General features: G+C 40.3%; 1 protein-coding gene across 1 annotated transcript; it reads left to right on the forward strand.

Moving 5' to 3' along the window:
• The first annotated feature begins 2,187 nt into the window (after window positions 1-2,187).
• Window positions 2,188-12,812, forward strand: tfb2m (transcription factor B2, mitochondrial). Its single transcript, XM_061671003.1, has 8 exons — window positions 2,188-2,337; window positions 6,878-7,067; window positions 7,198-7,289; window positions 7,812-7,965; window positions 8,046-8,194; window positions 9,390-9,479; window positions 10,066-10,214; window positions 12,623-12,812. The coding sequence occupies exons 1-8, from the start codon at window positions 2,188-2,190 to the stop codon at window positions 12,810-12,812; spliced, it is 1,164 nt and encodes a 387-aa protein (XP_061526987.1).
• The last annotated feature ends 3 nt before the right edge of the window (window positions 12,813-12,815 follow it).

Consider the following 12,815-nt stretch of genomic DNA (forward strand, 5'->3'; position numbering starts at 1 on the left):
ACTAGAACTAGTAGACATTCCAACAGCTTCTTCCCTCTTGCGATCAACTTCTTAAACACCTAACCTATAATTCCATTACAACATGCTGGCAATTTTTTGACTTGAGTTCGTTGTCACATTTCTGTGGGGCCAATTATGTATTACTCGTGCACTCACTGTAGTTGTCTCGCCAGGCTGCACTATTTGCATATACTGGCCACTCATGCCAGAGTAGCATCTGTAGCATTTGCACACCGATTGAGGAGTATCTGTAACATTTGCACAACCATCATTGTCCCAGATGATCGCACTACTCGTCACTTTAAACCGCATACACTCCTTGAAGTCTCAGCGCCCTTTGCACAATGGTCATTGCACCGGACTACTGCAATATTAGTCATTCGAACTGCTCTAACTGCTAGAGGACTCTGCATCTTTTTGCACAATTGTTTTTTGTCAATCTCTTTATGTCTCCAAAGTGTTCTGTAAATTGACTGTCTGTTGTACTAGAGCGGCTCCAACTACCGGAGACAAATTCCTTGTGTGTTTTGGACATACTTGGCAAATAAAGATGATTCTGATTCTGATTCTGATTCTGAAATGTCAGATGGCACCCTACTCAGGCAAAGGAATCAAGAGTCTAGATTTAGCATGTTGAGGGAAGCTGACCAGCTATCTACGTATATGTGTAATTGATTTTTTTCGTTCTGCTAATATTTTTTTCTAGCACAATATATTCTATGATGTGATTTAGCCACTGATTGATGTTAATAGCTTGTTTCAAGTAAATTACACTGATATCGAACAATATCAATAGCAAGTCTGTGTCGATTTTAGGTATATTTGCATCGATCCGCCCATCACCATAGTTGAGTGGACGAGTGGAGGAAAGGGCGGGCTAAATCCGGTGAGGTCCTTCGCATTGTCAAAGCCTTTTCACTTTCCCCTAACCAGGAAAAAAAAAAAGTTGGAAGTGAATGACGTTTAATGGAAATCCACCCCTCTAACTTGAACCCCCAAAAATGCCGAATACCACTGCGCCACATTCAACATGGCGGAGATGTTTACGTAAGAGACCTTATAAAGGTGGGATCTAGGTAAATTTAATATCCTTATCTTGTATTGTATTAATATTTAATACAAAATTGCAAACATTAATTTGAAATAGCCGAACTAACTGTAAGTGCAATAAATCCAAGATTTTAAATAATTTACAATTGTTTCAAATGGTGACGTTTTTGTTTACAAAGTAAACAAAACAGCAACATTGTTTTGATTGACACTTTTATAGAAGTGCACTGCTAATTGGACGCTAGTACTCGTGTACTGGTTGTAGTTTGCAGTGGCGTAAAAGTTAGCGGGGTTGTCTTTGTTCAGGCTAATGTGGATTTTTCCAGAACGGACCAATATGGCTGCTCCGATGACGTCATTATCATGCGACTGCAGCACCACGCGCGCACACACCAAATGTGGGGTCAGAATGCCTACAACTCAATGTCACAGAGTTTACAGGCAAACGGGCTACAATGAAACGACTTTGAAACACAGCCTTCACAGCCGTTGAATATATAAAGGAGGGCCACAGAAAGGTATGTATCATTTTTAGTTGAATGCTGCGCAATGGTAAATAGCGGTGGAAGCTTTCAGTCGGCTTACACAATTTTGCAAATTTGCTAACGCGAGTGGCGTCCTCCTCGAGCCCAACTTCTTATTGCAAAATATCGAATTTGATTCCATTTTATTGACTTAGAAGCAAAGTTTAAAGCAGACTAAATCGATGATAAATAAAATGTTTGTTATACGGTGTTTCGTGAACATTTGCCTTTCCACGTGCTCGCGGGGCTAACGTATCACATCACTGTAATGTATATATTTTGAATATGAATTATTGTAATATTTAAATATTTACATTTAAACCAGGTTGGCAGGAAAGAACTAAAGAAATATAATGCACCATAAGAGTCAATAAATAGCGTAGTCTGGATATTACTATAATCTTCATTCTCTCGACTCCTTTTAGGTAGAGACCTCTTCAGGGTCCTTTGACATCCCTTCCAGCATTTGATGGCTGTTTGCAGGTCCAACATGTCCACCCACATATGTAGGCTGTTGGAGCTGGCAACGCGGGCCTCTTGCTGTGCGTCCATCACAAGTCGATCTTGTTTAAAAGGGACAATTTTGGTGGATCCCAGAGTGCCCGGAGCTCCCATGATTCACAGAAGGCTCTACAGCCTTGATTCCCTGTCCCCCGGGCCCGGTCGGCCAACCTTTGCTCCAAACTTGCAGCAGCCCCGTGCAGAGAGGACGTCCCCTTCCTCAGCACTCGCGCACAGGAACCTGTCTGCTGTGGCTCTAAAGGTAGGCGGTTACCCATTCCCAAATGTATATTTTTTTTCAATGTTGTGTGTGTGTGTGTCATTTAGTTGCTTGTATTCTGCATGTCCAGCTACACGGGAAAATTCCTTAATCTCTGGACAGAGCTCTCGAAATCTTTGCAGGAATTTCCCTCAACTAAGCCATCTCACGTCAGTGTGTAGCAGTGGTCGCACTCAGCCAGCTCCAGATGTGCACGGAATTACCGTCTCTGAAGAGTTCTGGCTCGAATAGAACAAGCGATCTTCGTACCCACGTCCATGATCTTTCATGTTGAGCATTTTACCGCATAACGCTTGTTGGTGGATTATGCAATGGTAATTCAGGAAGTCTGGGAAAGCATCGTCCTGCCTGCACTTGGCAATAAATCCATTCACGCGGCCAACCATTGCAGGTGCTCCATCCGTGGTGATAGACACCAATTTGTACACCAGGAGCTGGGTTTTCTCGCTAAAGTTTTTGAACAACTGAAATATGTCCCCGCGTCTGTTCTTTCATGGGCAGTACTGTTAATAGCTCCTCTTTTGCAGTGATGTCACTAAAAACCATACGAATGAAAATGCACATCTGGGCTGTGTCACTCACGTCTGTAGATTCGTCCAACTGCAGTAAGAAACTCACAATCTCTGATGTCCTTCCACATTTGCTGGGTTAACTCCTCAGCCATGGCTTCGCAGCGCCGTGTAACTGTACTTCTTGACAGCTGGCGAGTTTTGTTTGAAGATAATATTTCTGCCTTATTTTTAAAGTCCTGGAACAATGCGTCAGCTGCTTCAACGATTGCCTCTTTTACCATCTCTCCTACTTGGAAGGACTTCTTGTTCTTAACGATGATGTGACTCACCCGGAACGATGCTTCGGTGGCGGCTTTCGCTTTTGAAGTATGTTGTGTGAACAATAACTGCTGAAGGAACTAAACTCCCAGTTGTTCAGACGTCTTTCTCAGCTCGCTTTTTTTGGCGGGAAGTCAGTGTCGTATTTTCCATGCACAGTCCTAAAATGCCGCTCCACATTTCCCCTTGGTAATGCGATGGCAGACTGGCAGATGAGGCATACGCATTTCGAAAATGTCATCGTGAAAAAATACTCCTCCTCCCAGTCCGTATGAAAGTGGTAAGTTTTTGTCTTCTTACTTCGGCCAGCTCCCCCACTCATTTTTATACCCTTTAAGTTTAAGAGAAAACACTGAGAGATAAAAATTAGAGGTAACTCACCGACCTGTTAGTTTTGACACACTGTTGTTTGCGCATCTGCAGTTACCTTTTAGTGCCGTTGTTTGCACATATGCGTGACCCAAGTGTCAGAAAAATTCAGATGTCATAGATTATATATGTATATCAATCAAGCAACGGGATGGATGATAGGCTGACGCCTTTTTATTTTTTTTATTTTTTGTGCGATGTCATGCGATCTACCAATACTACCTTCGCGGTCGATTGATCGATCGCAATCGACGCATTGGAGCACCCCTGATTTACTGTATATACTTGTGTACTTAATTGCTCAAATTATATGTACAATAAATAATGTATCTTTGTTCATCTTTTTATAACAGTGAGGCATAGTGACGGACAGAACATATGAATGGTCTTCTATTAGATGCCAGGAAGTACATACAGTAATTAATGTATCCACTTTTTGTGACATTTTTGTTTGTTGGTGTGCCGTGACATTTTTCAATTGTAAAATATGTTCCTTGGCTCCATAAAGGTAGTAAATCACTGCTCTAGGCAGGTCATGTATTCTAATCAGTTAGGACAAACCAACATTACAACATGACAGAAATAATGGGTGCTAACTTACTGTAATTAAATTACTTTATCGTAATTAAATTACTTTACACGCACCAAAACTTTAGAGCATGATTTGACAGAACGCCTGCATGTTCGGTTACGACTGTTAGTGCTAGCACTAGCTTGCTAGGCTACATAACGTTTTGTTACCTGCTTGCAAGCTGTTGCGTATTAAAAGTACGTGAACATACCTCCACCAAGCCTTGAATTAAAGTCCTTTCCCGAGCACCGGTGACCACCAACACACGTTTTCCTCAATTTTGTTCTTACAAACACACGGCGTGATCCATTATTGTTGACGTCGCCATGGTAACGTTTATCCGGTCGCGGTTGAATTGACAAGATAAAGCCCACTGATCGTAAAAGATGGGATGCGGTGGTATCGAAACACAAGATTTTATTGCAGTAGTCTGACATAGTGCAGTCGTGAAAGACCAAATATGTCTTGTAGTCTGATCCAGCCGGGCATTACGTGTTGTCTGTCCCACACAGTCATGTTTAAAAAAAAACAAAAAACAAAAAAAAAAAACTTTATTGGTGGTCCGATATTTAAAGTACCCCGTCAAAAGACTCGCGACAAAGCTAAAAATAAGTTATCTTATGGATTTGAATATACTTTACACGACGGCGACGTGGAGTAAATGTCTCATTGATCGTATCAGCGAATTTTGACATTAAAGCCGGTCAGCATAAAGTGCTAATTATCGGCCGATACCAATGAGATCGGTGTAAAGTCTAGTTACGTGTTCTCTTCAGATATGCTGCTGCTTGAGTGAAGTGAACAAAAATAAATTGAGCGATTAAGGTACTGTCTGTAATTTCCCCGACTGTGGGCAATGAGAACCACAGTCGCAATTATATAGCACAGCCATATAATGAACGAGTCAGACACGCAAATACAAAATGATAACACTCACAAGGAGTGACTCTTACGCCAGCTCATGAGGTCAGTCAGTAGGCCACGCCCCTTAAAGGCACATGTTCACAAAAATACTACAGTACATTCAGTAGTTACACTTTATAAAAACTGCATTTTATGTTCCCTTATTTTTAATCCTCATTTTAGCATCTCGGCAGTTATAAATTCTTTTCTTTTTTGTAGTCCTTCGTGAAAGCAGATTTATCTTTTGTGTTTAATCAAAATAAGACATTTGTAAACATCTGCTTTTACTTTGGAAAACAATAATCAATAATAATAATCAATTACTCTTCTGACGTGATGGAACAAACCAATAGAACATAATTAATGAAGAGTTTAATCTATTACAAAAATAATCGTAATTTTCAGCAGTCTTATCAATAACCTTGAACTAACGTAGTTGAACCTGAAGCAGCCTCAGAAGTGTATATCAAACTAGTACCCTTTTGCATTAATCAGTAGCCAAGTACTTTCAAAAGCATTGGTGAGTACAGTGTCAATCCCTCCTGTGTAATATTGCATATTTGACAGAGCCAGGCAAGCATTTTCCACTTTTAATAAAGTTTGTTAAAGAATCATGTTCCGCATTAGTTTTGTTTGCCGCATGCGCAAACGTGGGCATATTTGGTTTACTGCAGAGTACATTCAAATTTATTTGAAAACCTAATAAAATACTAATCACTATGCGCATTGTCAAGGATGCATTGCCTTGCTAATAATATCTTGAAAACAATTATAATTGGCAAAGCTTAGATTATTACAGCATAGTTGCGTAAGCAGTATAGTATATGGTTACGATGTGATTTAGAATTATGTGAATCTGCTGGCTATGTAGAACAGACAGAACAGAAGTGAAGTCAGTTGAGCCGCTCGTTTAATTCATTATGGTTTGATTACAGTTGTAATAAACATTGTTCAGCAGTAGCTCGACTCATGCCCTTCACTTGTTATGGATAATACTTCAATTTTTGAGTATGGATAGCCATCCATCCATACATTTGCTTTACTGCTTATCCTCACTAGGGTCGCGGGCTGCTGGAGCCTATCCCAGCTATCCTCGGACGGGAGGCGGAGTGCACCCAGTACCGGTCGCCAGCCAATCGCAGGGCACTTAGAAACAAACAACCATTCGCACTCACATTCACACCTACGGGCAATTTAGAGTCTTCAGTCAACCTACCACACATGCTTTTGGCATGTGGGAAGAAACTGGAGTGCCTGGAGAAAACCCACCCAGGCACAGGGACAACATGCAAACTCCATACAGGAAGGGCTGGGATTTGAACCCTGGTCCCCAGAACTGTGAGGCAGATGTGCTAACCAGTCTTTCACCGTGCCAGCAGTATGGATACCAAGCAATTCAATTGTGCATATATATTAGGGAGAAGGGAATTCCTGCCGCAGAAGGTACATTTGGGGGGGGGGGGGGGGGTGTATTGTACTTGAGAGTGTATTATGCACAAGATATTATGGTAATGATATTTAAATTCATTTCAATAGGGAAAATTGATATATGAATAGATTGCGTTATGAGGTTGGTCACATAATGAATTAAAACACGCCAATCAAGGTACCGATGTAAGGGTATGATTGTTGTTGTGACTTTCGGCTTTTCCCATCAGGACTCCCCACAGCGAAGTTTCTGGCTTTAAAATGTTGAGAGCCAATGTGGTTCAAACTCCTTACAAATTTTATATCCATGATTAAATGTCAATGTTGTGCTAGCAGTATCACATGCTCTTGGCTACTCTCAGCACCGCAATGATAGAAGTGAATTAAACAGACATGTTTTGTCCATCTTTCTCCTCTCCAGGGCCAATGTCGTCCTCTGTGCTTTTATGATTTCTTGGATCTCGGTGAAGTTGAGGACAATGTACGTCAAGCTCGCACATGTAAGAAGTCCCGACGCTTCATAGTGGACCCAGAGTTGGCGAAGCTGGTAGCACAGCACCTTGGACCTGACCTACACAGTGCCAAGACTGTTGTCATTGAATGTAACCCAGGTATGTGCTTTGTCAGTAGAAGGGATATGCTTGATATTCATCTGCCAGTTGGTGTTTAGCATGCATAAATTGCATGTATTATTTTTGTGGAATGGAAATAATAGATGTATGCGTTTATTTCTCGATGTAGGCCCTGGGGTGTTGACTAAGACCCTCATCAATGCTGGAGCTCAAAGAGTTGTAGCTCTTGAGTCAGAGAAAACCTTCCTTAATGATCTGCAGGTAAGAAATATCTGCAAGCAGCCTCAAATATTTACCTTCACCTCCAAAGTAAATCACAGTCTGTTACATGACGCTGTTTGACTTACAAGTTATTCTCATGAGATAAAAAGAATCTCGTTGAAAATAATATAGTGAATTGATTTGCTCCAGGCTCAAACTTACACTACCAAAAAAATTTTATTAGCTGTATAGACCAAGAGAAGTTTTTAAAACCGCTAGCAAGATTTGAATGTAGCCTCAATTCACTTCCATATCCAGTTCTATGTTTATCATAGAACTGGTGTGTCATCACAGTCTGTGGTTACTTCACAAAAGAACAAGTAAAACACGCACTAAGTTAATCTTTTACATGTTCACGGAGCTGAGGTCTCAATAGCTGATGTCTCGTCAAAGTTCTGTTTGGTTTTAACGCATATTTTTCAAGATTTTATTTCACCCCAACTCTGAACCCCTTTTGTGGCATTACGCTGCTCAGGCAGTCTTCACAAGCGGGTGATTAAATGATTTTTTTCCCCGCTTTAGGCATTGGAAGGCCTTCTTGATGGTCAGCTGGAAGTGATTCACTGTGACTTCTTCAGACTAGACCCTGTCTGGGGTGGAAGCGACAAGCCACCGGTCATGTTCACTGACAAACTCTTCACTGACCTCGGAATAACAGAGGCCAACTGGATGGATGGTAGGAAACAGACACACAAACAGTTCCTCAATTCTGAAATCTTAATATCTTGCATTATTACTAATTTGTATCCCTTTTAGACTTTCCATTGAAGGTTGTGGGCATCGTGCCACAGCGTAATGAGCGTGCCACCCTGCTGAAGTTAGCTTATGCCCTGTTTGAACGGCTGTCCGTTTACAGATACGGAAGAATAGAGCTCAACCTCTTTCTGAGTGAACGTGAATACATGGTAAGAACATTATACTATACTTCCATACTGGAAATATTTATCGACTAGGGATGCACCACTACAACTTTTTTTTCAGACTGAGTGCAAGTACTTTCATTTGAGTACTGACTGGTACAGAGTATCCACATTTGATCATGCCATTAGAGCTTGCAATTGTGATGAAAATATTTTTTTTTTAATCAAAAATTGTTAAAAACACAAACTTTTTGCATATTATTTGCATATTATATTATATTTGCATATTTTTCATGCAAATATAATACCTTTTCGAGTAACAAACTTGGTCCAACACTAACAGAATAAATCCATTTTACAAAACAAAATGAAAAATTACAACTGCAATCATATAGTGTGCCTTAACTAAAGCATTCCAATAGAAAAGTTAATTCCCATAGTGATCCATTTCATAAGAACAGAAAAAAATAAATACATTCACTTTCATTTACAAAGTATACCTGAACGGATCTTACGCAGCAGTTACATGACTGCTAGTCTAAACATGAATGCAGATGCACAGAACAGCAAGCCACCATGAATAACATGACAAAAGGGTGAAAAATAACATAGAAACAAAATACAACAAATCTAACACAGAGATGCATGGCATTACACACAAAACGGTTCCATTTGTACATCACACAAACAACAGTAAATTGTGAAAAAGTGCATTTCCATCTGCGATATTTTATTTTAAAGGTAAGACAGATCACAGTTTGGGCCCAGAACATTTATTGAATGCTGTAACGAGCATATTACATGGTAAAATACAAAACACAAACAGAATATGAGCACTTAATTATCAACTATTGTGGACCACCAAAGAAACACGTTTTGCCACACTGTGTATGCAGAACAGAGAGGGTAGAATGGCCTCACAAAACTCAGTGCTTGCCGTTCGCCACCTAAGGAGTTCACTATCCGTTTTGCAGAGCATAATTTGCAGTCACCTAAGTGTTGTTTTCCGTGTCCTTAAAGTATCTCCACACAACACGGCTGACATGGCTCCTACCCGGAAGGTATACATCAGGCTAGTGAACGATGTTGTATCGGTGCGTACAATAACGGAGTATCAGAGTACAAACGTACAGTATCGGCACCGATACCCAATACTGGTATTGGTGCATCCCTAGTATCTCCTGTATGTAAACAGATGGTAATATATTAAGTAACTATCTGTTATTTCTTTCTCTGTCAGACCATGGTGGCACCTCCTGGTCAAATGAGGCACTACAGAGCCCTCAGTGTCCTCTGGCAGATGTCCTGTCATATTGAACTCCTTCACAAGGTATATAATATGTTAACAGATGCTGTTTTACACAAGCATTCACTCACCGGTTACCATAATAAGCACACCTGTCTAAATTCAAGAGCGATATCAAAAAATATTTTTGGCAAATAATGAGAGCCTTTCTTTATTGCTACAAGCTGCACTGACAATAATGAGCTTTATTTAATACCTCTTCTGTCTCTTTTATTGGATCGCTTTCCATTTTGTGACCAGTGGATTAATATACTACTATCCTGTTATAATTCAAATGAAGCGTGCCAACATACCCTGAAAAAAAATGATCTTGATGCAGAATATTGCTTGCTGTGATAACTGTTTTTCGTTTTAATCTGTTTGATATTTTCTTAGGGTAGCTACTTTATAACGTCAGGTAGACAAGTATGACAGAGTGAAATTTGGTTGTTTAGATTTACCAACTGGCATATCTGCTCGTTTGTCTTTGCAGGAACCCTGGGATTCGTTTGTGGCATCCAAACAGAGTGCACCTCCCCCTAAAGGCTTTGTAATGATTGATTCAAGTAGTATATTACACATGACTGAGAAGTTTTTTTTAATACAGTTTAACTTAATTCTCTGCTCTCAGCTTCCCAATGATCACATGTGCCTGGTTCGTCTGCGTCCACGGGCCGACCTATTCTCTGCCGGCCTCACACCCGCAAACGCCTCCACCCTGATGGTTATGGTCAAACAGTGTTTGGCAAAGAGGAAGGAGAAGCTTATTAACAAGCTTAAGTAAGCGATCACACTTTTGCATGATAAAATACGACAGAATTATAATTGAAAACTTTATTATCTGAAATCCTGTAAGGGAAATGAAAGCACAGCTATCTTAACTTTTTTTTTTTAATTATCATGTTCTCTCCGTACCTGCACTTCCACATTCCAAAAACATACATGGTAGGTTAATTGAAGACTCTAAATTGTCCGTAGGTGTGAGTGTGAATGGTTGGTTGTCTATTTGTGCCCCGCGACTGGCCGGTGACCAGTTAAGCGTGTACCCCGCCTCCCGCCCGAGGTCAGCTCGGATAGGCCCCAGCACACCTGCGACCCTAGAAGCGATTCAGAAAATGTAGAGCTGGATTATTTAGTTATTGAATGGATCTTTTGGCTCCAAATAACATAAAAACGTGGCATAAAATGAAGTTGTGTGATAGACAATGCTACAAGTTTGAAAGTACTTGTATCCCTATAAATTTATCAAATAATTTTGAGGGTACCCAAAATTTGCCCCATTCTAAAGGATCCTGATAACCTACCATATAGCATAAGACCAGGGATGGGACTCTTAAGGAGGGGGCCATAATTTTTCATCAGTGCTACCAGGGGGCAACACAGGATTATGCACTTTCTAAACAAATGTATGACAAAAATGACAAAAAAATTGCATATGTTTTTTGTTGAACCAATGTACATCACGCTGTCTTAATATTTTTCATGCGCAAATACATGTATAAAAGATTTACTCTTCAGCAACAAAGGGTTTGAAATAAACAACAAAATAACCATATATAGATTTTTTTGCGCCCCAGTGCAAACGGAACTCATGCATAGAAATTACCATTCAAAGATGGTGCTAACCTGCAGAATAGAAAACAAATATTTTGTGCATTTTTTTCACAAAAATCAACGCACTCAAAGATGTTAATATTTTACTGTTTGTCCTGCATGTCATTCAAAATCCCCAAATTACTGTAATAGGTGGACTCATTCATCTTTATAGTAGTGCAGGATATGGTAGTTCCTTCTGCTTTGTTGAAGGAATCCTGGCAAAGGTGGCATGTCTCCCCTGTCCTTAACAGTGTTAAATATGTCCATGTTTTTGGACGACGCACAGGACGCAACTTTTTATGCATTTGAAACGAACTATCAGTGGGAAAAAAAATCGCTGGTGTTTGTGTGCTTTTGTTTTCGATCGACCGCTCTTCGGTTCCCAGCATGCATTGCGATACGCAATGCGAAGCTTTTTCCTGTAATAAGGATGTTAATCATTATCATTAGCGTGTTTGTTACCCGTAGTTTCTTGAATGTGTGTCTTAATATAGTTTCAGGTTAAATATATGTTGGGATAGATAGCTGGGATAGGCTCCAGCACGCCCGCGACCCTAGTGAGGATAAAACGGTACAGAAGATGGATGGATTGTTAACATGAATCCGTGAGTGTGTCTTGTGTGCGATACCCAAACATCCCGGTTAGTTCTGTTGAATGCTAAGCAAAGGTAAGAATCACCTGGCGTCCTACCATGTGCTAGTGTGCTTTTTCTGACAATTATGTGATAAATCCCGCTCCTCCTTGTCCATGTTAAAAGAGTCTCAGTTTACTTGAGCGACCGCAAACTCCATCATGGTTAATGGAGAAGAACTGGTGGAATTTCAGAAATTGTAGCTAGCTCAAAACATGGTCGTGCGACTTCTGATTGGTTTGTCACATATGTACAGTGGAAAGAAAACGTCAACGCACCCCTGTTCAAATGCTGGGTGTTTGATATTTAGAAAATTATGAAACTAAGATACAACCTTAAAAACGTTTTCACCATTGTGACCTATACCTTTATATCTACATGTACATCATGTCAAAATAAAAAACTGAGAAAGTGGTTGCAAAGGTGGTCACGCCCACTTATAACTGGGGATGTGGCTTTGTGCAGAATGAACCAATCACATTTAAACTTATGTTAAATAGAAGTCAGCACACACCTGCCAACATTTAAAGTGCCTCTGAGTAACCCAAAAAATAGAATTTAGCTGTTGTAACAGGCTTTTGCTGATATCTATTGGCTTTCCATCAGAAGGCTGTAGGTTTTGTGTACAGACTTTTTCGCCACTGTATTTTAGTTTATCTCAAATGCAACTTAAATTCTGTTGTTACTTTTGCCAATATCTTGTCATTTCAAGCTAGGAATTCAGACACAATTTGTCCAGGGTATCAATAATCTTTCTGTGATTTAGGAGTGGTTGTAAATGGGTATTGGGGCACTTGCTTCAAATTGAAACTGTGCCAGCTGCATGAAAGGCAACAGCATGTACCACTACACAACTGTCTAGTATCCAGTGTAGATGAATACATTGAGAAACGGGGCATATATTGTGAACCAGTCTTACTTTTGTATTCCTTTTGTGTTTCTTCCCTTTTTGGTTTGAAGTATCTGGTCACCCGACAGTGGGAGTAAATTGCTGTCTGAGATGGGACTTCCGGAAGATATCCTCACAGGTCACGTTTATCCTGGGCAATATCTCCAGCTGTTCCAGTTAATGGACAAGAGCCGGGAGTTCACTCAGAGCTGGCTTTATGAAGAGATCATGGAGAACATTGAGAAAGAGGGGTGGGGCTGAAGT

Source organism: Phycodurus eques, chromosome 2, assembly GCF_024500275.1.
Source record: "Phycodurus eques isolate BA_2022a chromosome 2, UOR_Pequ_1.1, whole genome shotgun sequence".
Lineage (NCBI taxonomy): Eukaryota > Metazoa > Chordata > Actinopteri > Syngnathiformes > Syngnathidae > Phycodurus > Phycodurus eques.

Bases quoted from the DNA above. Each gene is read 5' to 3' on its own strand.
- tfb2m (XM_061671003.1), top strand. From the start codon at position 2,188: ATGATTCACAGAAGGCTCTACAGCCTTGATTCCCTGTCCCCCGGGCCC. The intron at 9,480-10,065 runs GTATATAATATG...CTCTGCTCTCAG, and splicing joins ATATTGAACTCCTTCACAAG to CTTCCCAATGATCACATGTG. The intron at 10,215-12,622 runs GTAAGCGATCAC...TTTGGTTTGAAG, and splicing joins AAGCTTATTAACAAGCTTAA to TATCTGGTCACCCGACAGTG.